This window comes from Camarhynchus parvulus, chromosome Z (assembly GCF_901933205.1).
Source record: "Camarhynchus parvulus chromosome Z, STF_HiC, whole genome shotgun sequence".
NCBI classification, from domain to species: domain Eukaryota; kingdom Metazoa; phylum Chordata; class Aves; order Passeriformes; family Thraupidae; genus Camarhynchus; species Camarhynchus parvulus.
This window is the reverse complement of record NC_044601.1, coordinates 8,073,958-8,100,488: the sequence shown is the minus strand read 5'-3', so window position 1 is coordinate 8,100,488 and position 26,531 is coordinate 8,073,958. Positions and strand designations below refer to the sequence as shown.

The window sequence follows — 26,531 nt, the reverse complement described above, 5'->3', positions numbered from 1 at the left end:
GCTGGGCACTTTGCAGGGCTCAAAGCTCCGACAACTTGCTGTTCTCAACCATGACACTTTCATAGTCTCCAGTTTTTTTAAACTCTGTGCTGACATAACACAAAGGAGACACAACCATGAAAAACAGAATGAAATTATAATCTGTGTTGTGTGCTCTCACATGGCTATTTCTCTTCTCTGAGAAACCGCACTACGTGCAAGGCAGTTGAGTTCAGTCCTGCAAGTCCAGGTCAGCTCTAGCTGTTCCTTCCTTGCTCACAGGCAATGCCTGTGTGAGGCTCAGAACACTGGTGCTTGAATCACAGAATCACAGACAAGCACAATGGTTTGAGTTGGACAGAACTTTAAAGTTCATGTAGTCCCAACACCTGCCATGGAACTACCCCAGGAACTGTACCATTCCACTATCACAGGTTGCTACAACCCCTTCAACCTGGCCTTGGACAGTCCCAGGGATGTGGCAGCCACAGCTTCTCTGGGCAACCTGTGCAATGTCTTACCACTCTCATAGCTCTGCTACACTAATCCAAGCTGCAGCTTTCCAAAATCAGAACTATTGTAGGTCTCATGGCTTTCTGATTACAGTTATCTTTTCCTTATTGTGATTTCACCAAAGGACAGCTGTCTGTAATGAATAAACAAGAGCAGACAGGAGTGGACCCATGAAATGCAGAGGATGCAGCAGTGTGCCTCACCCTTGCCATGACACATCTGGCTGGTCAACAAGCTGTCTCAGCCAGCACATTGGGGATGCATTATCTGGTCAGCCATTGTCAGCACTGTCTTTGAGAGCCAGCAGAACAATGATCTTTTAGCAAACTCTCTGTAAAGCTGTTCCTGCCTTTGCAAAGGAGGATTGCAGTGCCCCTGCACCCTCTACATACAGGGAGAGTGTCCTTAGTGCCCAGAGGGGACCCTGGGAGCTGCCTGGGTAGGGGTGAACTGATCCTGCATAAGACAAACTCTTAAAATCAGACCCACGTGCCAGGACCTACACAGCATATTAGTGAACTTGTAACACATCATCTTTAAATTTCTGCCTCTAGATATTTTGGAGCAGTTCATTGTAGCTGCCAGCACACGGGGTCTCAAAATTACTGTATTGTAGAGGACAGAAAAATGTTTAGTAACATAACCTCCCCTTAAAAGGAAAGAAACAAACCAGCAACAAAAGACTTCATAAATTCTCACTATTGCTTTTATAACCACCAATCTTGCTTAAAGGTGGGCAACACATCGGACCCGTAACACTGAACAATCACTAACAGAGAACCATTCTCAGCTGCCACCAGGGTCCTTCTGTGGGTACCTTGGAGAGGGAATGGTCCCATGGCTCCCTTCTGGTGATGCAGGTCAGAGCCCTGTGCCACCAGCTGCATGCCTCTCTCTCTCCTCCCATCTTCAGGGACCATGGGCAGACATTGTGCAGCAGCATCCCATCACTGCCCAGTGCACCATCCTCTGCAGTGATGCTCCATGAGCTTCGCAGCCACACACAACCCAGAAGTCTTGGCTAAAGCTCCAGAAGAAATTACCACAAGCCCTGGTTTCCATCCCTCAATACTAAAAATCCCCAGCCTCAACATTCTGATCCAAAGAGCAGCTTAACTTGAACACTGGTATCTGAACAGAGCACCCCCCTCTCCCAAGGGAGCGTCATTCAGCTCCTGGAGCCCCAAACCCTGGCACCATCCTGGGGTGGGGAGGGGACAGTTTTGGCATGGAGGACTGGCTGGAAGATGCACCCCAACCCACAGCCCCCTATGTCACCACTGCTGGCTGACGAGATAGATGGATTTGACTGAAGGTAGCCAAACTGTCACTCAGGACGGTACTCTTCTGGCTGGATCTACTGGAGGATGGGCTTGCCTGAGCCTCTGTCAGGGATTTCAAAGGGAACAAGCAGCTGAGTGGGGATCTGACAGCTCTGCCGAATTAGGGCTATTTGCATGCTAATTTCTACCGTGCTTAACTCACTGGCAGACCTAGAGCAAGAGGCAGCCTCTGCGTGTTTGGAACAATGCTTGACTGATCTAGCTGCGTTAACGAGCAAATTATGGTAATTTTGTTATTACAAATGCATAGAAATTTCCAAAGAATAGAGTGATACAATATGTTTTCTCTCCTCCTCCTCACTCCTACATACAGACCTCTTTGTTTATACACACTTCACCTTGCTTACTTATGTTTAGATATGCACAATGTCTTACCTCGACAGGAGGAGGCAGAAATTATGGACAGAGCAGAGAGGGCCAGCAAAGCAGAGTGGTCTGCCTTTGCCATGTGTGGGACACTGGGGACCACATCCTCAGCTGGAGTAAAGAGCAGAGAGCCTAACTGACCCCAGATGAGGATTGCTCTACAAGGCAAAAGTGGATCAGTAGATCCAAAGGCTGTAGGCTTTCCAGCATTTCATCTTCCTGCCCTCTTCAGCATAATTTCTAAGTTAATTCCATGAAATAATATTTGACAACATCATATTGAAAACAATATAGATTTTATCTATATTCTGTGCAAGCACAGTAATTACATTCCTGACAGATGAGAACCAAAAAGTCTCTAGACTTCCAAGATTCTGGCAGACCCTCATGCAAAATGTATACAAGCAGAGTATAAACATATACCATCTACCTGACTGTTTCATTATTAATTAAGAGAATAATTTGTCAGCTGGTACGCAATTTGCCCCAAGGTATTTGTGATGGCACGTCACATACTCCATCATAGGTGATGAAACTTCTCTGGGATTTCTCTCCCAAGACTACAAAAGGGTGGGGAGACACTTCTATAGCCTCAGACCTGGGGAAAAATGCAAAAAGTTGCTTAACCAGAGAAAGCCACATCAGCACTTCTGCCCTTCAGTAGCAGGCCTTCTGACTGTGGCATTGAAGCTTTGGATATTCTGGAGAGCATCTGCAGGGGCTGAAGTTGTCTTAGGGGTGCACCAGTGGACATCTGGGTTTGGGTTTGAGCTGCATGAGCTGTCAAAAAGGTGCAGGTGGCTATAATCCGAACACACATACTTATCCCAGTCACAACAACAGCATGGAGCAGGTGGAAACAATGGCACACTTGGGCATCACTTCCAAGCTCTGAGGAGGTAACTTGCAAACTTTCTGCTGCAGCAAAGAATTGTTAAGGTTTATTCCTCATTTGCTTTAGGTCCATCTAACATAAGGGGCCAGAATCTCCTTTTACTCTCACTGTCCAGAACAATGTCAGTGTTCAAGTAACAAAGCAGTTCCAGCATTATGCTGGACAACAGAAGAGGACCTGGTTCTCTGATGCCCTTTGACATCCCACATACTGCAATTTGGTTCTCTGCCTCTGGTTTTAGGCATTTTATCTCTCAGCTGCTTCTCATTTATTTCCTAAGTATTGTCACGAGATTACAACATGCTGTTGCCAAACTTTGGCAAAGGTAGAGCCAGATCAAAAATAACTAAAAAAACATAGTTTAAAAAACCCTAAAAATAGTTTAAAAATAACTAAAAAAACTATGAATAAAGTCTTCAGTGTGCCAGTGGATCCAAATTCCACCAATCTCTACAGACTGGATCCTGATAGTCCCACTCATCCAAATGTCTGCCTCCTAACCCCTCCAGGACACAAGGCTGGCATTCTGGCCCCCTGCACCCCTTGCTGCAGGCAGGGTGCCAGTGGACTCAGGAAGGATATCATCCCTTGCAGACTCTGTATGAGGAATAGCCCAAATAGGACAAAGTCAACACAGCCTTACTACTCCTCAGCCTCAAAATCTGCCAGCCACAATTAAAAAATGCATTTGAAAGCCACATGTTTTGTTTGCAACATCATCTCCTTCCCCTTCACACATTAGAGTAAGCATCTTCTCCTAGATAAAAGATTGCTAATGACAGCATTGGTATTTTTTATGCCTTTCTTTTCAAAGCCCAGTTTTGAATGTCAGTGTTTTCAGGTCCCTTTAGTCGGGTAATTGCACATAGACTTCTTATAAAGGAAATTCATTTGTTCAGGGTCACTGCATGGTTTTTCATTAAAAACAAATTACCGGTGTTCAGAAAGGACATCTGGGTTTCAAGAGTCCCATTAATGACTATATTCTCAGCATCACTGTTCTGGAGAGTCTACCCTTTCCTGTCACCCAGTATGCAGAACCTGCCAGGAGAGGAGGGGATGGGGTGAACAGCAGCCCTGGGGAGGGGAAAAGGGGTGGCAGAGCAGGGGCTTCAACCCTGGAGTTGTGAAGAAGGAATGGGGGAAGGAGACAGAAACTGAGGGGAAACAGGGGTTGCTGTCCCAGCACTTCTAACTGGGACAAGAACTGGAATAAGGATAAGCAAGTTATCATGGCTACTTGCATATTAGCAGCATCCAGCTCAGATGCAGCATCATAAGCATGACGGCAAGGGCACACACACGCTGGTGAACACAGGTGTGGTTTGTCCAAACCCCTGTCTCAGCAATGAAATTGCTGCAAACCCTCTGCCCCAGTGCTGTCAGGGCTCAAATGGGACACAGCTTCTGGGATGGGTTGCTTGGAGCAGGCACACATACTGTAGCTCTTGCACCACTCCTCATGTTTCCCCTCTGTACGCTTGCTGATGACAACCATCTACCCCACACATGGAAGAACACTGACTTTCACATACTTCTTGGGAGCAAACAGATGGACACGAGTAGTGATCTGTGAGGAGAGACCTGAGCCGGTGCTGGAAACAAGCTGGTGGTTTGTGAAGCTACAAAGGATCAAGGAAAAACCCCAGGCAAGCAGCACTGGTCCCAGCCAGCATGCCAGCTCCAATCAGCAGGGCAGCAGAGCCCATGAAGGAGGACTAATAGCACTGGAGAGAAAGCCCAGCCTTCCAGAGGTGAGGGAGATGTGGCACTTGTATGGTGTCTGTGACTCCAACAGCTGCTTCAGAAGCTGTGCTTCCATTTGAACACTTCACCTTAGGAAAGAGCTCTGAGGCCCCCACACTGGCCACAGAGTAAACCCCCTAGAAATATTGCATTTCCTAGTGCGCACCCAGCTTGCTTCTGCTGAGCTCCCAAAGTGAGGTCTGAGGCAGTAAAAGGAGCAGAGGAGGCAGAAACTGCAAGCAGAAGACAGCACCATCTCCATCCAAAGAAGAAAACAGCCACAGGACCATATCTCTGTAATGGAGCAAGCACTGCCTGGTGGCACAAGGCTTCATGTTGTAAGTACATGACCGGGTGGAGAAGATGCAGTTTGCTCCAGCCTGCTCTTCCCCAGATATTTTCCTCCAGAAAGGAAAAGCTGCTGGGAAAACACTGCTCCATGTTTCCAAAGCAATAGCACCTTAGGGGCACAGTCACAGTGTGTACAAATAGTAACAACAGTATCAAATTATTGGGGATAATTTCTGCATACCGTATCTTAGTAACCTGTGGGATCCTGCGCCCCAAGATGATGCTGAGGGCACGAATCTAGTAGGAACCAACAGGGGATTAAAGCTTTAAACAGATAATGAAAATACACAGAGAGCTGCACTAGGCAAAATGAACATTTACAAGGAATATAAACTTCCATGTTCAAGGCATCAGCCACCAGAAAATGAGGGTTAAAGAGAAGTGTTCATTCTGTACAAGCTGCTCCAGGCACTTCTATGTCCCCTCCCCCAGGTGAGATTGCTGGCTGTTCCTGGGATCCTGTGGCTTCCCATGACATACCGCATGATAGAGTCAACGTTGATGCTTGCTCCCAGCATGTCCAGGAATAGCAATAGTCACCAATCTTATGTTGGATCTACCCACCTTCCTCCTGTCATTAATAGTCTCCCAGAGGAAAAAGTGAGTCAAGCATGGGGCATGGAGCACAGGCAAACAGGATGCCAAGCCAGGGGCTGGAAGAAGATTCCACTGGACTGCTGCAGAGTGAGACCATGGTCACAGGATGGAAAAGGAATGTGCAAAGTGATTTTTCCCAGTCTCTGGGTAGACATTAGGATCTTTCCTATGACAGAAAAGATGTCTATAGGGCCCCCTCCAGCCTCAAAGTGGGATTCCCGGCTCAGTCATTTAAGGGTAACTAGAGCAGAAGTGTCTCCTCTGTGTGGACTGATGGCACCACTCCTTTACAGAGAGGGGCCTGATCTCCATCTGTAAACAGCTTCCTGACTCCATCCCCACTCACAGTATAAGGCAGAAACATATGAATTTCTGCAGCACATTTCCAGCAGTGCCTCAGTTGAAACACTGAGTCATGGAATGACCAGTCATTTCAGGATGGAAAGGTCTTCAGGAAGTGCAGGATCAGCAATAAGACCAGGGCAGAATACTCAGGGTTTCACCCACCATGGTCTTGAAAATCCTCAAGCATGGAGACTGCACAACCCCTCAGCAACCTGTTCCACCACTGGGCTCACCTCCTGGGGGAAAAGTTTGGAGACTTTTGTCATACCCGGTTGCATCTTGCTTGTTTTGAGTTCTATCAGTTATTTATTTGTTTTAAGGGGGCTCAAACCAGAACTATTCCCACTGTGGGTCCATAAGTTCCAAGTGAGGGGGGATAATTTCTTCTCTCCAGCTCCTGCCCAGGACAATGCTGATCATTCTCACAAGCAGGGCAAATAACAGACTGATGGTCAGCTCTCAGTCTGCCTCATCCCTGTAGCCCCTCCAGGAACTAAACAGTCTTCAGCCTGTTTTGTAGCAAAGTGCTCCTTTTCCTGGTGCAGGATCATTTGGTTTGTCCTTGCTGGGTTTCCCGCTCCTCCCCAGCCTATGTGCCTCCACATCACCGCTCTGCTCTAGAGCCTGCTGATAGCATCATGCAGGTTGGCACCCTCTGAACACTTGACAGGATGGGTTCTCTTCTAGTTGTGGATGAAGCTGTGAACCAAGAGAGACCTCCAGCCGTACCCTGCAGTTCTATGCGTAGTACCAGCACCCACCTGGAGTGTGCCAATAGGCACTACCTCTGAGCTTGACCACGCAGCCTGTTGTTTTCCACCTACGTATACATTTGTCCCCACCGTGGCATTTCACTTGCACCCTGTGACATCAGAGCACTGTGGGTGCTGGCACCTCAGCACAGCTCAGACAGCTCCCCTCCAGTCAATTCTACAGGGTGACAGCCACCAAAAGGCAGGAGAAGCTTGCAGGGCCATGGCCTGCAGAGGAAACACATTCATGGGAGCCTCAAACAATGCCAGCCGTCAGTCCCTAGAGCTCCAGACTGAAATCAAACCACGTGTTTGCTTGTTTGGTTCCTTCAGAGAAATGCATTTGAATAGTTTATTCTCTGCCATAGCAGACAAGCCATATAAAAATGGAAATTCACTGCTGATATGCAAGTCCCTTGTTTTGCAGGAAAGGAAGGAGGAAATGTGAAATTTTGAGCATGTGTTTGAACAAGTCATGGAGATGCAGCAGAAACAGGCTCCTATGTACCTCCTTGCCTGTGGGAGAGATAAGGAAGGACCTGGGTCTGGCAGGAGGCAAAAGTGCTCCTGCTAGGATGAGCTGTGATGGGGGCTGGAGAAAAGATAAGGACAGAATATGAAGCTGAATCCACACATCTTGCAATTGCAAGAGAGTGTGAAGGTCTCCTGTGTCCCATAGGCAAGCTGCAGACCCCAGTAGGTGTGGTACACCCAGCATGGTAAGGACTGGGTTTACTCATATCAGCAGGGGCAACGGCCGTAGCAACAAGCATGCAACAAAACACTGCTTATGCGTTATCATGTATACATTTTTCCCATGTCTCTAACCACTTAACTCACACAATTGCTTAATTACAAGCAGAAATTCAGGGCTAATGATTAAAAATCTAATCAAGGAAGCACATTTCTAGCAAAGGCTTCAAAAACTAGAACAAGGCAGAGGCAGGTCGTGAGATGAATTCCTGAGAGCCAGCAGAACAAACGCATGCCTGTGCTTGGGCATGAGAATTTGGCCATTTTGGAACAAGCAGAGATGTGCCAATGGTAGCAGACTGTGTCTGTCACCTGCCTTACTGTCAGCCCCTCAGGGACTATGGTGCTTACCCTAGCAAGGCTCTAAAACTGGTCCTGCAAAGGACAGGAGTCAAAGAAGGATTGAGAAGGCATTTTGGATGCTAGTTAGCAAATTCTCACTTAAATGAGACAGAGAACCTACAGGAATTGCAGCTGACCTTCACACTAGCTGGAGCAGAAGGTTGTTATTAAAGGAACCAGTGAGAGGAACAGTGCAGTTATTCAATATAATGGGTCACACAAGCCTATATGTAGTTAAAAATAAAATCTATTACCTGGGAAAATCAGCTCAGATGACTCTACATCACTGAACCTATACTGTACCTCCTCTGGCTGAGAACCATTAAGCCCCACATCCTGCAGCTCTGCCAACCCACCCTAGCAGGTGCTCCCAAAGAACGGGTAACTGCCCAGAAAAGACAGGAGTGCAGTTGCCCCACTACTCCTTGCTGCCAGGACCCAGAAGTCACCATCCTACTCTGAACTGAGTGTGGACCTGCAGCCAACAGTGCTAAAGGATGGCATCAGTTATGTGACATACCTGCAGAACCTGCTCTGCCCACCCCAGGCACCTGCACAACTTCTGCTTCTGCTGCCACACAGGCAAGCAGTAGCCAGCAGCTGGCTCACGTAGCAGTAGCAGTAGCAGCTGCTGGCATTTCTGACTGCAAGGTTCCAAAATGGGAAGGAAATTACAGAAGTAGAGTGTCCTGGGAACAACCTGGCATCCATTCCCATGAGTCAGGTTTGCACGGAGGAAGTCTGAGGTCAGGACATGTCCAGCCTCCAGGGCCAATGGCCTCACCACTGGGGCAGCACAGAGGGACAGTGCTGGGAGAAATCTGGAGAGTTACAGCAAAGCCTGAGTCAGGTGAGCAGAGCCTGGCACAGCCCAATATGGAGCAATCTCCAGGCTCCACAAAAGGGTGGCTGGAGCTCCTTCAGCACTTCAGTGCCAACACTTGGCTTTGGCACTCTGCAGGCTATGCAGCCTCCTGTGCTGGGGAGCCTGGTCCTACTTCACTCAGGATCACTCCACACCTACCCTTTGGCACTGTGGCTTTTACCTCAGCACACAACATTTACAGCACACAACATTTCTCTCCTGAAATACTATTTGTTTTCCTTTTACGTTTTCTTTCTCCCCGACTCTGAAGACTCACCAGGCACCATTCCTGTCAGTGCTGGAGCGGAGTAGCTGCCCTGTCCAGCAGGAGGGACGTGTGGAGGGTATCCTGGGAGGGTTGTACTTGCCAGCTCGCGACCTGAGAAATCAAACCAACAAATCACCACGTGAGCATTGCGACAAGCAGGCATGGTTTTACATCTCCCCAAGCACCCAGAACACAGCCATGCATTTGTCATCACTGCTCTGCGAGGACCAGCATGGGATTTCCATCCTGGCAGGGAGGGCAGGCACAGTTTTGTTTTCTCTATAAGCTGCCACAAAGCTCCAATAAAGTGCAAGACTGGAAGGTGAAGAGCAGAGCTCTGCAGGGAGAGGAACACACCCGCCTGAACTCCAGCTGCTCACCCCTACTCCCAAATTCCTCTAAAGCTTAGATTTGTAAAGTCAAAAGCAGTGAAATGGGAAATAACACAGATCTTAATGACATTTTGCCAGAAAACTCCCTAGAAAATCACATGCAAAAGCTGAGACTGTTTGAGATGTAAATACAATGCAGGCATCTGTTTTATCTCTTGTTAAAGAGAAAAAAAAGGAACAAAAACAAGGCATTGAGACATGAAGGTGGTTTAAAATATAGTTTGTCACAGTGCCAGAGGAAGAGTTAAATTTACAGACACAGCCTGATGCACTGCTCTTTCCTTAGCTACAGAAACATGTTTTAGTCAAGTACCAACAGTACTTCCATGGAAATAACCCCACAAAAGCAGAAAGTGGGATGTCTTCCATCTATTTCTGCCCCTGGACCAGGGGTCTGGGCTACCCCCTCTTCCTTCACCCTCTCCCAGACACATCTCCCATCACCTTCGAGGACACGTGTCTGCTGGCAGTGCAAAGACAGGAGGTCAGATATCATGGCTCACAAAGAGCCACAGAACTGTTTCCTCAGTCATGCCTGGACTCTGCTCCTGTGTGGAGCTTCTGGAACTGTCACCATCCCTTCATGCTGCCGCAGTGAGATTTTGGGTAAACCACTGTCACGTGTGGCCACAAGAGACCCTCCAGAAGAAAGGGATGCTCCTGTGATGTCATCAGGCAGGATCCATCCCTCACCCCAGAGGAAATCCTGGAGCTCAATCATGGTCTTCCGGGCTGCCACGGCATCCTTGGGCAGGACACTTAGCCAAGGACAAGTTGCTTTCAAGACACACACAGGCGCCTGGTAGCACTGACCCTGCAGCACCATGGCTTGGTCAGCAGCTGGACGTAGGCTCTGCAATCCACTCCCAGTGTGAGCACCACCCACACTACTCAGGCACCACTTCAGTTCACGGACCTGCCCCTTAGACCAGCCCCCCTGGCTCTGCCAACACCTCTGCCAGCCTGCCAAGTGGCTCCTTCAAGGCCAGGGGAAAATAAGGGGTCCCTCAGATCCAAAGCACAGCTCAGAGGCAGTGGCTATGCATGAGATGTTATCTCTGAAAAGCTGAGTGTACACCTCCTTTAAAAGAAAGGGACTCTGGGCTGCATGAAGCACCTGGCCCTTCCACTCTTCCAACCTCTACAGGACAGGGACCACCTGGCACCAGTCAGCTCCAAGATCCTGTTGGCCCAAACCAGCTCATTAGCAAAAATCAAGTTCCTTCCTTAAAAGGTAGCATTTGGATCAGCAAAAGTTATGTGACTTTGCTGATTTTAGCACTACTGACAAGAAAAAAAAGCACAGGTTCTCTTTTTTCACATTGTATTCTGTAGGCAATTGCTTTTAAGAAAGCCAACTTTTTTCAGGTCTCCAGAACTTGAAGAGATTGAAACTGAACGTTTTTACAAAAGCCAAAACAATTATTTTTAAAGTTTTTTAGTTTTTGTTTTTTTTTTGGTAAAGATTTTGAGCCCTAATTTCATTTTGATCTAAAAATCAAACTTAAAAATCTTCCTTTTTTGATATCTTTGAAGAAATGAGACTTCATCTGATGAGACACGAGACAGGTACACAAGTAATTGCAAATTGTGGGTCATAATCTCTGGGTCACGGCCACAAAGACTGCCTCCCCCTACCCTCAGATGAAGGGGTACATGCCAAAACTCTAGTATCACTGCAGTGATCTCTTAGCACATGCCCCACTTTCCTCCGCACTCAGTATCTGCAAATCAGGATGCAAGCTGTTCCTCTCAGGCCCTTCCTACAGAATATTTATGGTGCATTCACATCCTAAAAGAATTTAAGGTTCAAAACAATTGATTAATTTGTTCTCCAGTGCTAGGGAGAAGTCACGTCCCTTACGGAAGGGCATAATGAATTCTAATTATTCAATGCAGGCAGAAAATGGTTATTTTAGATTAAAATGTTCTCCCCTTATCACTGCCCGGCTTCCTTCTCTCCCACACAAAATTAAATGCTTTATGTCACCTCTACAGTCTGGAGAATACAAAAGTATCTGCAGTCTACATAAAGTCAGTCTCAGAAGCCAAGTTCACTGCCAGAGCTAGCAGGGACTCAGCTAACAGCTGTCCCTAAATGCAGATGAACATTTCACAGGCTGACTACTGCCATCTAGGAGCCCTCTGGAGACCCAGGAGGGAAAACAGGGCTCCTCCCTTCCTTGGTTGTACGGCGTCACTACAGAATGGCACAACACGTCTGCGCCCAAAGGTGCCTTGACCTGTGGGCAAGCTCCCCCTCCCAAACTGCCCCACACCGACTACACCCCACTCCTCACTTTCCATAGGTATCATAAAAACCTTGACATTTACTTCGGTATTTTGAAATATTACAAATAATTCACTTTCTCCAAACCACTGCCACACCCAGAATGACCAGGATCACTGTCAAGGGTACTGAGCAACATAACCATCACAAACCACAGTTAAACAAGTAGGACCTCTTCTCCGCAGTCAATACAGAAATATCACCCATTATCTATTCCACAGGTTTGGGCCGGTTTCCATTACATCCCATTTCCAAATGAAATGTTCTGTCATGTGTCAACCAACCTTCCTTGTAGGGTTCCCACAGCCAGGTCTCAGGTGGGGCTGAGGGGAGGCTGAGGGGGCTGACCAAAGGTGACCAAGGGCATAGCTGCAAGTGCTGCGATCCAACCTCATCCTGTGAATTCCATCCAATTTGCTTCCACCAAAAAAGAAAGACTAGAGCCATCCCATTCTCTACGAGATTTTCCCCCGTGCTGGCAAGCTTCAACTGCACTAAAACAATTGATTTAAGAGAAAAACACCAATCCACCTAGTACAAAGAGAGATTAAGAAGCAGCCTCTGCTCCAGGCTGTTCTGCCTTTCTTATACAGCAATGCACTCAAGAGGAAATGAATATCTGCATTTTAGCAGTGGGCCACACAGACATAGGAACCTAGGTCTCTTCAAGACATATTTTTTCCTGAATGTCTTTGTCCTGTGCAGAGTTAAAGATGGTGCAGAAGTATCTTTGGGCAGAGCTGCCTCCTTGCCTTGCTGTGCTGGTATTGTGCAGGACAGAGCAGCTCAGCTGCCAGCTCCAGCCTATAGAGAAGCTCAACTAGAGCAGAGCCTGGCAGGATTTTCCAAGGTAACCAACAATCTTTTTCCAACAACCTCTGCCAACAATTTTAAGCTCCATGTACCAAAATACCTTTCTGAGTCTTTCCTACGGTAGCCTCCCCATGGAGAGGCTGGTAGCCCCAGCAGCATTGGTACCTTCAGTGGTATCTGCTGACCTGAAACTGGTACACCTCCATGACAGAAGGAGCACACAGCAGCTCTAGTGCCCATTCTGCCTGGACTCTACCATCTCCTTTACTACATCACCTCCTCCAGACTGCTTCACCAGGCTCCTTCAGGTCCTGGTGAACATCTCCAAGGCAATGCTGACCCAACACTCATCTGATTTCCAGAAAGAAAATGTCTTAGGGGGAGCACGAGTGTTGTCATTGTGGAGAGTGGAGCAAACACCTCTGCTATGGACACGCCTGGGCATGTCAAAGGCTCTGCACACAGAAGATAGTCAACAAATGTCCATCCCTCCATTCACTAGGAGCTGGTAACACCCACAATGAAAGCAAATTATCATTTTGCAAAGAAAGTGTTAATAAGTAATTTTCTTCCATGAAAGAAATTTTGCCACCAGCTACAGGAGAGCTTAGCAGCAACCCCTGCACAGATGAAGCAAGCAGCGCTTGGGCATCAGCAAATGTCCCCGCTGCAGGACAAAAGCGCTGGGGCAGAGAGCAGCCTGCAGCAGCAAAGGGCTCTCCTCCCTCCAAACCACAGGGAAAAAAAAGGGAGCATTTTAGAAGCATTCCTCAATCCATCTACCTTCTTTAAAAAAATCAAAAGGCGGCAAAGAGCTTTTCCAAGTGTGTCTTGGTACACTACTGTGTGTAAACGTGAATCCAATTAACTTCAAATTTAACTACTAATGAAATTATCTCATTTTGCTATCAGCTCAGCTCTCATCCATGGCAGTAATTAACCACTGGGGGTTGTCACTCCCAGACACATGACACAAGGACTCCCCCAAGCTCAGGTGCTTCAAACCCGTGCAGAATTCATTACCCTGACAGTGTGAAAACCCTTCACTTTCAATACCACAGGGCACCAACACATTTTTTCCCTTTATCTAACAGATTGTCGGTAACAGTATGAAAGAAATGAGCCCACTGGACACGTAATTAATTACAGCAAAGGATACATCAGAAAATGTACGGGGTTCAGGTGGTGGAAGGGGGCTCACAGAGCCCCTTTGCCACTGTCTCACAACCACCAGCAGGGCTGGTGATTTTCCTTTCCACGATGCACCATGGTCTGCACTGAGGGAAGCCAGGCCTTTGCCCCTGCCCCGTGCTCACAGCAGGTGTGACTGCCACCAGCTCAGGAGCATGGTCAAGATTGAGGCAGCACTTTGGGTTAATGGGGTAATGCCACCTCTTCAGAGTCAGAGGTTCAACACAAAGAGGTCAGCAATAGTGAGAAAGTCAGTCCAGCAGTAAATCCTCCCACGCTCTTTGCAGGTATCATTACAAGACACCAGACCATGTGAAATGGCCACCCAAGGTAGCACACACCCCTGTCTGAATTACACAAGGTACCACCCAGCACCAGAGTGCTCCACCCAGCAGAGACCAGCACTGCCCTAGGCCCCACTTCAGGCATCCCTGCCCAAACCTGATCCCCCACAGACCTGTCCACAGCACAGATCAGACTCCTCCCTCCCAGATCCACACAGAGGCTGCTGCCTCACCTGATCCTTTGTGTCTTTCCAGAAAACTATTTTTCAAAATGCAGGTTTGCACTAGGCAAACTGACAATGAGGAGATGCTACCACACCAGCCCACAGAGTTGTCCAATGAGCTGGGCAGGTGCTTCCAAGCACCATCCCATTCAAACTGGGGTTCTACAGCTCCTTGCCTGGCAGCCTCTGTGTGTAAGGAATCCTTATGCTGGCTTCGTGCAGGAATGCCATGAAGCAGCTGCAGCAAGGCTCCAGCAGAATTGATAAACCACTTCCAGAAGGCATCCCAGACGGATTATCTTGGCTTTAGACTGTGCTCTCTTCAAAATGACCTTGCACGGTCTCTAAGACTCCACAATGTGATGGGAGGAGGATGGCACCCCTGCTGCGGTCATGTTCCTGGTCCTGTCACACAGCACCTCCCTCGTCAAGTGCCTTCAAACATTGCTGGCAGAGGAAGGACCTGCACGGGTGCTGTTCTGCTGCTAGGACCCCAGAGGACTGCTGGCCCCAGGTGCCTGCGCATGTTGCTCTCTCTTTGGTGGGCTTTGGCAGCCGTCTTGCCATAGCAGGCACCTGCTATCCCAGATATGAAGAAGCTGTGGTGCCTTACAGGAAGGGATGTCATTGCTTAACACCAGAAAGAAAAAGTAATTGGCAGCAATACTTTTTGGGTACCACTTCATCTCTGGGCAGCAAGTCCAAATTTCTAGACTATTTCAGTGAAATTGGTTACCAACACTGACTTTTATTCTGAAAAATCTGGTTCCCACTCATAAAAGCTCTTTTTCTTCTGCTCAATGAAGAATTTGATCATGCTAACCTGCTTGTTTCAACTGTTACCACAAAGAAAATGTCTTTGTGAAATGCACAACGCTGTCATCAGGAAAAGACCTGATGAGTTCCATCAATTGGCTCTTGGTCCCTTTGCCACCTGGGGATGTGTGTGAGTCACCCAGGGTGTACCCAGGGCAGCAGCATGGGGCATTGCAGTACCCAAACAAGAGAAAAGCATGTCCTAAAAGAGCTGTCTGGTTTTATCACACACAAAATACTGCTCCACAGCAGCAGCACACTCATTACTGCCTCAGGGTCCAAGGCCACTGAGCACATGCCCCAACATTTGGTCCTGCCCGAAAGTCGCTCAGACTCTGTATCCCATGGATGCCTGCAGTACAGCATTTCATGCCATTCCACTGGGAAAGGACATGTCACCAGCACAGGACTCCAACACACTGAATCGCTGCTGTTAATGAATAACTCCCCTCCTGTGCTCATCTTGCTCTATTTGTGGACATCAAACCAGTGTGGTGTGCTTACCATGATGAGTTACCTCTCCTGCACCTAATTAGAGGCAGATAAAACAGTGGTAACATACAGATCACCTGTAATGATTTTGCTGACTCGATTATTCTTCTGACAATTAGCTCTGGCTGCCAAAGCCTCACAGGAATGTCAAAGTCTACTTCCTACAAAGCAGGTAATGTCACAGGTATGACCATGAAATCAATAATGAGGCACAGCTCTTGCAGAGGGCATTCAGGTCAGACGGAACAGCCCTTAAATTAAACATTGATAAGCAGAACACAATTATCCATCATGTTTAAGTGCCTGCGTGAAATTAGCAGCCAGGGAATGGGAGCAGTGGGGGAAAGATTAGTGGAGGAGGTATTGAAATGCGCAGTGTCCACTGTGACTGGGGCTTCAAGGGCTCATGACAGTGGCACCGTAATCTGCTATCACAGCCATAAAATTCAGATTAAGCACACTGCACAGAAACAGGGGCTGCAGATGTGGGTCTGTTTTTCTCCTCATCTGCAAAGCAGCAGCAGATGTTTACAGCACTCCAAAGCTGCCTTTCATAGCTGGTGTCTCTGTTATTCTTTCCATTGACCCAATTACACTTTTAAAAGAGAGCCAGGGCAGGTAAAAAAGAAAGGAAGGAAGACCAATGCTTTCTGTCAGAGCAAAAATGCAGTGAGAAAGTACAGATGAATACCCCAGAATGTTTTCTCTGTGATTCCTAAGAAGGAGTCCTGGAGCTACAGAGTGTTCTGCCCTCAGTCCCATCTCCTCTGGACAACCTCTTTTGTGCTGCTGCATAAAACTCCTGTTCCTTCTTCTGTGCAGAAACAGAGCTCTTGCACCCTGTAAGAAACTCAATATTCCAGCTTGTCACATACTTTTTAGGGTTGCTAGGATGAGAAAGTTTTTTCTGCAGATCTGAGATGCACCATCATCCACCTTGATCTTCAAAGACCACCTGGTTCTCTCATCCCTCCTGTAACACATGCAAGGTTAGAATTCCACAGGTTGACCCCTTCATTCAACGCACACACTCACAATGCATTGGAGGGGGCATCTGTGTGGAAAATAGGGAAAAATACCCCAGGCAGACAACATCTTTGCAAGAACTCACTCTCACCCTAATTCTTGTGTGGCCAACAACTAGCCACACATTAAAATGCACCCGCATAATTTAGCCTTTCCCTGGCCCATGATAAATGACATCTTCAGGCCTTGCAAGGTTTCTCTCTGTTGAGCCCAGGTGAGGCTAGCAGGCCCACCAGCAGTTGGGGCATGGCAAGGGTCTCAGGTGCTCAGAGCTCTGCGTGTGCAGGGATGTGGGAAAGTGTGGGTATGCATGGGATGCATGGCAGAATGATGGAAACAATCCCACCACATTACATATATACACCACCATAACTTTATCATCTATCAAGGGGACACCAAAAGGCAAGGAGAGCAGATGGAGGTGAGAGCAAGGGTGATGAGATCTTGTGGGCAGACACGTGGTGGTCTGCGTCCATTAAATTCCTTTTGTGAGGCCCTTCCCCTCCCACACCTGCCTGGAGAACAACAGAGGAGCAGCAGGTTACAACCAGCATGGGGCATCCTGAAGCAGCTGCAGCAGAACCCTGCAGAAGAAGGTTCTTTGGGGGAGGCTGAGTCTGCCTGGCACAGCCTGCAAATCCCACAGAGGCCCATGTCCCTGCACAGCTACAGCAGGCCTAAACACCGGGAACTGCTCCCTTACTGAAGAGCACAGTCCCTCCCAAAGGAGGGGCCAAACAGACACACAGTGAGGAGGAGGTGGCACACCACAGAGGTCATGTCACATTTGCCTTTGAGCCAGTGCCAGACAAGAACTTTAATAATGAAACCTTTACACTAAGAGACAGAAATGTAAACCTGGAGTTTATGTAAGCAGAGAGCTGTTCATTTGCCATTTTAACGCCAAGAAGTTAATGGGTGTATTGAAAAAGTTCTGAAGATGCTAGAACATTTGATTTTCCTTTTTAAAAAGAAGTTAAATCTTAATTTCAAGATTAAAATTACTTTGCTATGTAAAATTTAAGATAGTGAGGACTGATACAAAAGGTGTCACAAATACAGCCAAGAAGCGCACACTGCTCTGGGCTGGTTTTACCTTATTTAGTACTTTCTGTTGTTAAACTTTCTTCAGATCTGGATTTCTTTAAGGAGGTATTTTGTTTGTCTATTTGTTGGGGGTTTGGTTTTGTTGTTTGTTTTTTTTTTAATATGAAATAGACCTGAACAAAGTAAAAATCTTTAATATTTTCGCAGTTGTTGGATCTGCAAGGCCTTGCCACAGCCAAAAGGATGGACCTTCATGAGCTCAGCGGGGACCCACAGAAAAGGCTACAGAGGCACAAGGACCCAACAGCCTAAGCTTGAATAAACCCCCACTTGTTCCTGGTCCAGGGGTCCGTCCCTCCACCAGTGTGGCAGAGAAGCACGTTCACAGATATCAAGTTTAAAGAGCAGGGGAAGGCAGCTCATTCTGGCCCTGACAGGATGGGATCTTCTGTTAGTTGAGATCTCAGAGATGAGACTCTGCTTACATAACACTGAAACTGGGTTTCAGGTCTGGTCAAAGTTTCACTCTTCCCATTCTTATTTCCACGGTTCACAATGCAAGGCAGGAAGAGCCAAAATTGCAGGCAGTTAGGATGTGGGAACTGCTGAAGCAGTGTGAGGGAAGCCAAGCAAGCTTCCAGAGGTTCTGGAAAACAAATGGAGCAGTGAATGTGGATTGGAAGCACAGATACACAAAGGTGTGTATAGGACCAAGACACACATGGGCTTGTCCTTCTGCTCTGGTCATTCTACTGGTGCCAGCTATACTGATCTGCAGTTTTCAGTGTTTCAGAAGGGATTCACTGCACACCAAGTGCTCTTCTTGGCAATTTGCATTAGTTTGAAAATGACATCAAGTGTTGTCTACAAAGGCAAAAAGCCCCATGTGTCTACTTATCTGAGAGACCAGTTAGCCTCCTCCTGTCAAACTGACATGTTTACAGCAGAAAGAAAAGAAATCCCACATAAAAAGAATGGGCTTACCATCATGGCAGGTCTTAGCCTACAAAATGTTATATTTTGGTTGAGTGCCATTCATCATGCAGTGTAATTCACAAGCAGCAATGAAATAAAACTTTCAAATAGAAATAATAAAACCAACTTTAAAGAGTTCAGAATTAAATAAATGCAAAAGAAACCAAATTCAAAAGCCAAAATATAAAATAACAATTCCAAACCAAAATACCTCTTCCTGCTAAAATGTAGGAAGTGCAGTTTGGCTGTTTTTCTGCTGTTGAGTAACACGCTTCTGCATTTCATATCACCTCACATCTTTGGTCTGATCAGCCTTACACACCTCACAACCACTGCCAAATTAAAGAAGGGGTTTTTTTTTTGCGTTATTTCTAAAATGTACTGTAGCCAGCATGCTACATGCAGTGAATGAAAGAAATAGGAGAATTAAACCACGCAATGAAACAGCTTTCTGACGAATAAAGCTATGGAGATTTTAGGCTCCATTTACTCCTCAATCTAATTTTGCCCTCCAATGCACATTATGTCTGAAATGGGATCTCTTGTGGTTTGATCAGTGCTCTTAACGCATGCAAAAGCAACATATTCCCTTTATTGTTGTTTTCCTTCTGCAGCACAGCAATACTTCTAATAAGAGCAGCACAGCAGGCTTGGTGAGACTGTCTCCACAATAATCACTGTGCTGCTGGAAAGATGCAGGATGACCAAGAGGATCAGCAGCATGAAAAGTTTGTGGTCTGGGGATCCCTGTTCATGTAAATACACAGCTAGAAGCTAAACACCCCAGAAAAATCAGTAGGGGGACTGAGTTACCAAGAGATATTTAAATAAAACATTTTCTCTTTTCTTCTTTTCCACTGTTTGGATTTTTTCACATGCCCAGAAGATGTCTTCTAGCTTCTCTTTGCAATGAAGAAGACTAGAAGGAAACTTCCATCAGTATGTCAAGAACTATGAACTCCTCTCACTGTAACAAGACTCCAGATAAGTCCTTGGAGCTACAAGGGAAAAACCAAACAGGACCTGTAGTATGAAAAGTAGCATTGTTAGCATTTCCCTGTGGTGGCATGGATGCTTCCAAAAATGAATGGATATGTATGGCATGTATGGGGAGAGGTGGCTGGCCTCCAACCTCTGCCTGATCACAAAACAGAAATCCAGACTTCTGCCAACCCCACATGTTCAGCCCATTTAACAAACATTTAACAGTTACGAAAAGGGACATGCCAGCCCTAAGGAGAGGTCCTGCACATTACTGGGGTCCACAGCCTTGGCTCAGGCTGGTAGCTGCCCTGGGAACAGAGACAATGCTCCCAAGGGAGGGCCTCCTTCCGCAGGGCTCAGATCTTCAGGATTCATCCCACAGACATGCTAAAAGACCTTGTTGTCCATAGGTAGCTCAGAGGGCTCATACCAGACTGTGCAATCCCAGGACCTTCCCAGGCACTGGGAAAGTGTGCAAGGAAAAATGGAGATGGCCTTTGAAGCACCAGATGCCACCATGGCCACTTCATGAAGGGCAGTGAGAATGCTAATGACCTGATACCCCACCCACCATGGGTGGGGCTGCCACTACCTGGGATGTGCTGTGCTGTGATCGCTGTGATGTGAACTGCATCAAAAGGTCCTATTGGTACAGGTGCTGCTTCAGAGCATCTGTATGACTAATTATATGATATGATTCATATGATATGATATGATATGACATATTATATGGTATGATATGATGATATGGTATGAGATATGATGATATGATATGATATGATATGATATGATATGATATGATATGATATGATATGATATGATACATTATGTCATATCAGGAGGGCCAGGGCAGCCCACCTCCTCCTCCCAGCCTGGCAGCTGGGGTGATACTGCACCCAGGTCTGAGAAGTACACAGGGTGGCCTGGAGAGGGTACTATCCAGGCACGCCTTCAGGCTGCAGAGCCCTGGGTCCCTGCCATGTCCTGGTGGGCTGGGATGATCCCCAGATTCATGATTCCCAGCCACGTGTGGGAAAGCAGGTAAGCTGATCCAGCCAAGCAACCAGGAAAGAGGGGAGGACATGGCTTTCCAGGGACCTTGTAAAGGACAGCACTGACATCCAGAGAGCTTTTGGGAGCATCAAGAGCAGAAGGAGAAGCCCAGACAGCACGCAACCCTGCCTCAGTGGGAATCCCTTTGGTCCCAAGCCACACCCTTGCACCCCCTGGCAGCACCCAAGGACTGATGATGCTCTGGCAGATCACATCCCTGCTCAGGACCATGGTGTGTCCAGCCAGGCTCAGTGCAGTGCTGCTGTGCCAGGAGTGCCAATGCTCAGCCAGATGCCAGGCAACCCCGGGCTTCACTGTCCTACCTGCTGCTATGCAGACAGGCACCTGCCCACGCAGGTGAGCCCTGTCAATGCTGACATGCGTGAACAGGACCCAGCAGCCTGCTGGTGCATCCAGAAACAGGAAGACATGAGTAATTGACAACTGGCTATTCAGCTTGCTACATAAGCACAGAGGAAAAGAAAATCCAACAGCTTCCACCAGTCTGTCTTGCAGTGACATTAAACCATTAAACCCATGCTGAAATTTTTCATCTCACAAAGATCAATATTTGTGATCTGCATCTGGAATTCATCTGAGATGGAGGCATTTCCAATCCAAGCATCATTGCTAATGTCATGAGTGTTTTTCTACTCCTCACAGAACAAATATGTACACTCTCAATTTTTACACCTTAATTAGGGTTCAACAAAGTCCAAGTCAACAACCTGTATGCTATTTTTCTGCTATTTAATGTTTTTTTTTAATCCTGGAATAAGATAAAAAGCTGAAATCAGGCACTTTACCTAAATTCTGTGATGGAAATAGTGAAGCTATGGAAATGTTGACACACTGGGGGTTTCAGTATTTTCCACCAAATATTCTCAGTTGTCAAGTGTGAAATGTTTTACTCCATTTAGCTGAAGGAACCTGAAACATCTCATTTGAAATAACTTTGAGACAAAATTGCATTTTTCATCTGCCCCATCAAGCAGCACAACCAAATTAGTATTTCCAAGTCCCATCTCTTTCCCAGCTTTCTAGTGGGTAGATAGCATCTCATGGCATAGTGAGATATGCATCTCAGCTGATGCACCATGTAGTTAAAAAATTACAAATGTGTGGATTACTTTATGGGAAGCATCCTCCAGTGAGTTCAGGCCAGAGAACAGAAGGGATTGTGGAAAGGCATCTTGCTCCAAGCCCTGTGTGATATTTCCCTTCTGCCACATTCAAGTAGGACTGAAGCAATCCATGAGGGCCAGCACCAGGATGGGGGGAGGCTGTAGGGATGCCCAGGACCATGGGACATCTCCACCCACCCCAAGACCTGGGGGCCATGCAGCCTGCCTGTGTCTGGGTGAGACACTTGGGGTTGCTTGATCCTCAGCCATTACCCTTCAAGTGGGAACTCCCAGCTCACATTTTGACCTGCCTGCTCCTCAGCTGAAGACAGCGACCATGGACAAAAACAGGATAGGAGAGTGGCCAGAGGGGGTCCCTGGCCAACAGCGGCCATCATGGTGTCAGGATTTATAACTGTATTAAATGGTATGACAGTTGGCCACAATAAATCAGCTTCCCCTCTTTCCAAATCACAGACAATAAAAGGTTTGGCAGTGAAAGTAATTCATCATCATAAAGACTTGAGACGTTCCAGCCTTCAATTTCACTCACATTCTCAATACACCAGAGAGGAGTGTCAGAGTTTTAGGGGAGAAGAAAGACGGGGAGAGAAGAAAGGGGAAAATAATTAAAAGAAAACATGAAGAAAGATTGGGCAGGAATAATTAGAAAGGTTGGAGAAAGGAGTACATTCAGGACAGCACTTTAGATGATGCCGCAGAGCTGTTCTGTTCTCTGCAGGGCGTATGTGATGCTGAGCAAGGTTGATGTGCCCCTACCACTCCTATAGGTCCACGGGGAGGAGGGGCTGGGACAGTGTCCCAGAGGGATAGCCAAATTTCACACTCACTCCCTTCCTCTCCCAGACCTGTGGCGCCACCGCTGATCCCTGCTGCCTACAGCCTCTTTATGCCACTTAGTGGGGACAGAGGAATGAAGGAGATGACAGCGGCTGGTGCTGGTGGAGCACCATGCCCACAACCATGGCAGTGCATTCTCCTCCATGAGGACTGCAAATTCATTCTGTATCCACCCAGCAGGAGGGACCTCCCCTGCTGCGCCAGGGGCCAGCTGCAGCCAGAAGAGCTCAGAGCAGCCAGCACAGAAGGGGAGAATTTTGTTGAGGGTCTGCAGACTGTGTCTTGCAGAGGGAAGCACAGAAGTAACTTTGTGGTCTACAAGCCCTTGGGTGACACGATGCACAGGAGCAGTGGCTTTCCATCTCTCCAAGGGGTCAAGTACAGGGGATAGGCACTCCTGTCTACCACATGCTGGTCAGGGCAGGGAGGCAACGTCACACAGAGCACCACAGAGCTGCTTTATGCATGTCACAGTAGGGCCCAATGATATCCTAGTCGTATGTTCAGAACTTAAGATCATGTCTCATGAAAACCTGAATTAATATCAAAACTTGAAGGTAGTGAAGTCCCCAGAAGAGATGGATAAAATCTGTCTCCTGAGTAGGGAGGATGCACTCATGGATGAGTGTAAGGCCACAGCAGCTGTACCTCTTTTGGTCAAAAATCTGACTGCAGAATGAACACTGGTCCCTCTAGAGTGGACAAAGCCATTGGGATGCTCTGGGGCAGGACACAGGGATTCGTGGAGCACCTCCTGGTATGGCCTCGGCAGCTGCAGGCGAAGACACACAAAGCAGAAGTGTGCTCTGCAACCCTGTACCGCATGTTCATGCGTCAGGTGTGATGTATGTCCCGTGTGTCTCTGTTACTGCCAGTATTCCCTTATTCCTGCCATGACCATCCCTAGTGCAGCCCCACAGGGAGAGATGGACAATGCTCTGCAGAGAACTCAGGGGCCAGATGCAGCTTTGTCACCCAGGCTAGGCTGGGCAATGCCCTGGCTCCACAAGATTCATAGTTTGTGATTCAGTGTCTATACCAGACAGCTTGGCTGTCTCTGCATCAGCATGGGGGTGAAGCTGGACCTGGATGCATTTGGAACTGCCTTTACTGGCTAGCATACACAGCTCAGGCAACAGAGGACACAATTTTCCTACAGTGTGAACAGCTGCCAGACCTGTTCAAGGCTACACCAAGGCCTGGGAATAGCTTGTGTCCATGTGCCATATAACTACATTAACAAGGACAAAAGGAGCAAAAACAAGGCCTCTGTTTAGCAATGAGCACGTGATTTGCTGACAGTCTTATCCACAGCCCCCAGCATCACTCCTTATGGACCTTGCAATTAGTGCAGCTGTAGCAGCAGCTGCTGCCCCCCCCACCACATTCTTCCACACACTACATACTCTTGCAGTCTAAGTCCCAGTGGTCAAGGACCATCCTTCCCCCAGGAGGATGCTAACATCTGGGGAGACCACAAGGTCTGGACCCAAAAGTGCCAGAGATGAAGCCAGCTGGGGAGGGGATAACCCACACATCCCTCTTTAGAGGGATACTGCTGATACATGAGCCTTTTTCAGCAGTTAGTGTTCAAAAAAGGTATAATGTCATCACAGGGCTGTGCTCAAGGATTTCAGATTGTTGTAATGAATGTACAGTGAAAAGAAGGAAAATTCCAGAGGGACCCCAACACTCCTTTCACTCTCTTTACTGAATTTACTTTTGAGCCACATCTGTGTGAAAATCACAAGCCAGGTGTCAAGTCTGTGGCAGCACAGGCAGTCCCCATCCCTGCTGATTCTTGTGGGATTTCCACAAGTGATATTCCTCACTGCTGGTAAATGTGCCAATTCTATCAAGCAGCTCAAAGCCAGGCAACTTGTATTTTGATGAAGTGCCAGTTACATTTTTCTTTTTTTCTACTTCATTTTTCTTTTTGTGTATTTTTTATTACAGTTCAACATTTTTAGGAGAAATTATACAAAACCCAAAATTCACACATTTTTTGCCTTAATGTAACATGAAATCCTAAAGAAACAATAGTTCATTGCAAAAAAAAACCCCAAACAAACAAAACAAACAAACAAACAAACAAAACAAAACAAAAAAACCCCATAGGCTTATAAAATCTCTATTCTTGGTTAACACAGTGTTTTCCAGGGACAGAACTACAGGAAGAGCTCTTTCAAAGAATAGAGAATGTAAGCAAGAACTTTCCTCAAAAAATACACTGCAGCATTATTAAAACATTACTTCAAACATTTTACACTTTGCAGTTTTTCTTTCTTGAGTCATCTTAAGTTTCACCTAGATTTCTCCCAGATTTCTCCTAGATTAAAAAAATTAAATCATGCTCACACCTTCTTAATGGTAGGAAGGTGTGAGGACACAGTAGACAGCAGGTATCCTCCTGGCACACTCTCCATTGCTCCAGAGTGCACAAAAACCCAGAATTGTCTCTTTTATGATTTCCTCTACTCGCTTCCCAAAACTACTGGCCTGATAGCTCACAGTCTATTCACTGCAAACACATAATCTCTCTAACTGGTCAGGTATCATTTAAGAATTAATTTCTAGTAAGCAAATAAAGGCCACGTATCATCAGTGGTAGAACAGAACTGTTTACATCAGAAAAGCTCTCTAGGATCACCGAGTCCAGCCATTCCCCAGCAGTGCTGAGGGCACCCATAGCCCATGTCTCCAAGTGCCACATCCACATGGCTTATAAATCCTTCCAGGGATGGCAACTCCACCACTGTCCTGGGCAGCCTGTGCCAGGGATGAACAGCCCTTTCACTGAAGATGTTTTCCCCATATCTGCTGTAAGCCTTCCCCAGCATATCTTGAGACCGTGTTCTCTTGTCCTGTTCTTGTTCCCTGGAGGCAGAACCAGACTCTGACTTGGCTCCACCCTCCTGTCAGGAGGCTGTAGAAAGACAGAAGGCCCCCCATGTCTCCTTTTCTCCAGTATGAGCCCCTTAGCTCCCTCACCACACCTAATAACACTTGAGTGCCAGACCCTTCCTGGCTCCATTAATTGCCACTGGACACATTCCAGCACCTCAATATCTTTCAGAGGTCTTCAACAGCTGCCATCAAAACAACTACCTTGTCCTAGAAACAACTTCTGCAGCTTCACTCAGATTGCCACTAGATTTTATTGTTGTGGTGTGCAGAAGCACAGATGTCAATGCATCCTGCTACTCACCTGGAAATATCATTTTGGTGGCTTGCACAGAAACTCTCAAATGTTTTGTTATTGTTGTGAGCCAAACGAAAAAGCAATTCAGGAAGCATTTAGGCTAATTAGAATACTTTCCTTTCCTTTCTTTATTTTCTTTTTTATTATTATTATTTCCAAATTAGAGATCTACAACAGATTTCAGCATTTATCTGGCAGTGAGAAATTCTACCTGTCAGCTGAACTAGCCATTGTAAAAGCTGCCAGCCAGCCCTGAGCACCTGAACCCCCCGGCAGCCATGGGGTGGGTGGCACAGCTGCGTGTGAGCATCCCCAGGACCCAAACACCAGCATGAGACACTGTGCATGAAGTCTGCAGAGCACTTTCCACCCACCAATATGGAGCTGGCTTGACATCCTCTTTTTTTCAGGGTGCTTCAGACTGCTATAGGCACAAGACGAGGCTGCTCAGCATGCCTGCAGAACAAGCTCTAGGCCCACCACAATAAGGACCACCACAAAGGCACCAGACCCTCTTGTCTTAATCCTCCTGCTATAGCTGCTCAATTTAAAATTGCATTTATTATCCATACCACAGTGGTATTTGGGGCAGGGGGAAACAGATTTAATTAATTAGACATTGCAAAATCCTTAAGTAAAAGA

The 26,531-nt window shown here is 47.0% G+C and overlaps 1 protein-coding gene across 2 annotated transcripts in view; it reads right to left on the bottom strand.

The window, feature by feature from the left end:
* Positions 1–26,531, bottom strand: part of PAX5 (paired box 5) — a 131,740-nt gene that overhangs the window by 22,510 nt on the left and 82,699 nt on the right. For both annotated transcript variants that reach the window (XM_030968636.1, XM_030968637.1), the window contains exon 8: positions 9,125–9,226. In XM_030968636.1, the coding sequence (XP_030824496.1) occupies positions 9,125–9,226 (102 nt within the window). The remainder of the gene's footprint in view (positions 1–9,124; positions 9,227–26,531) is intronic.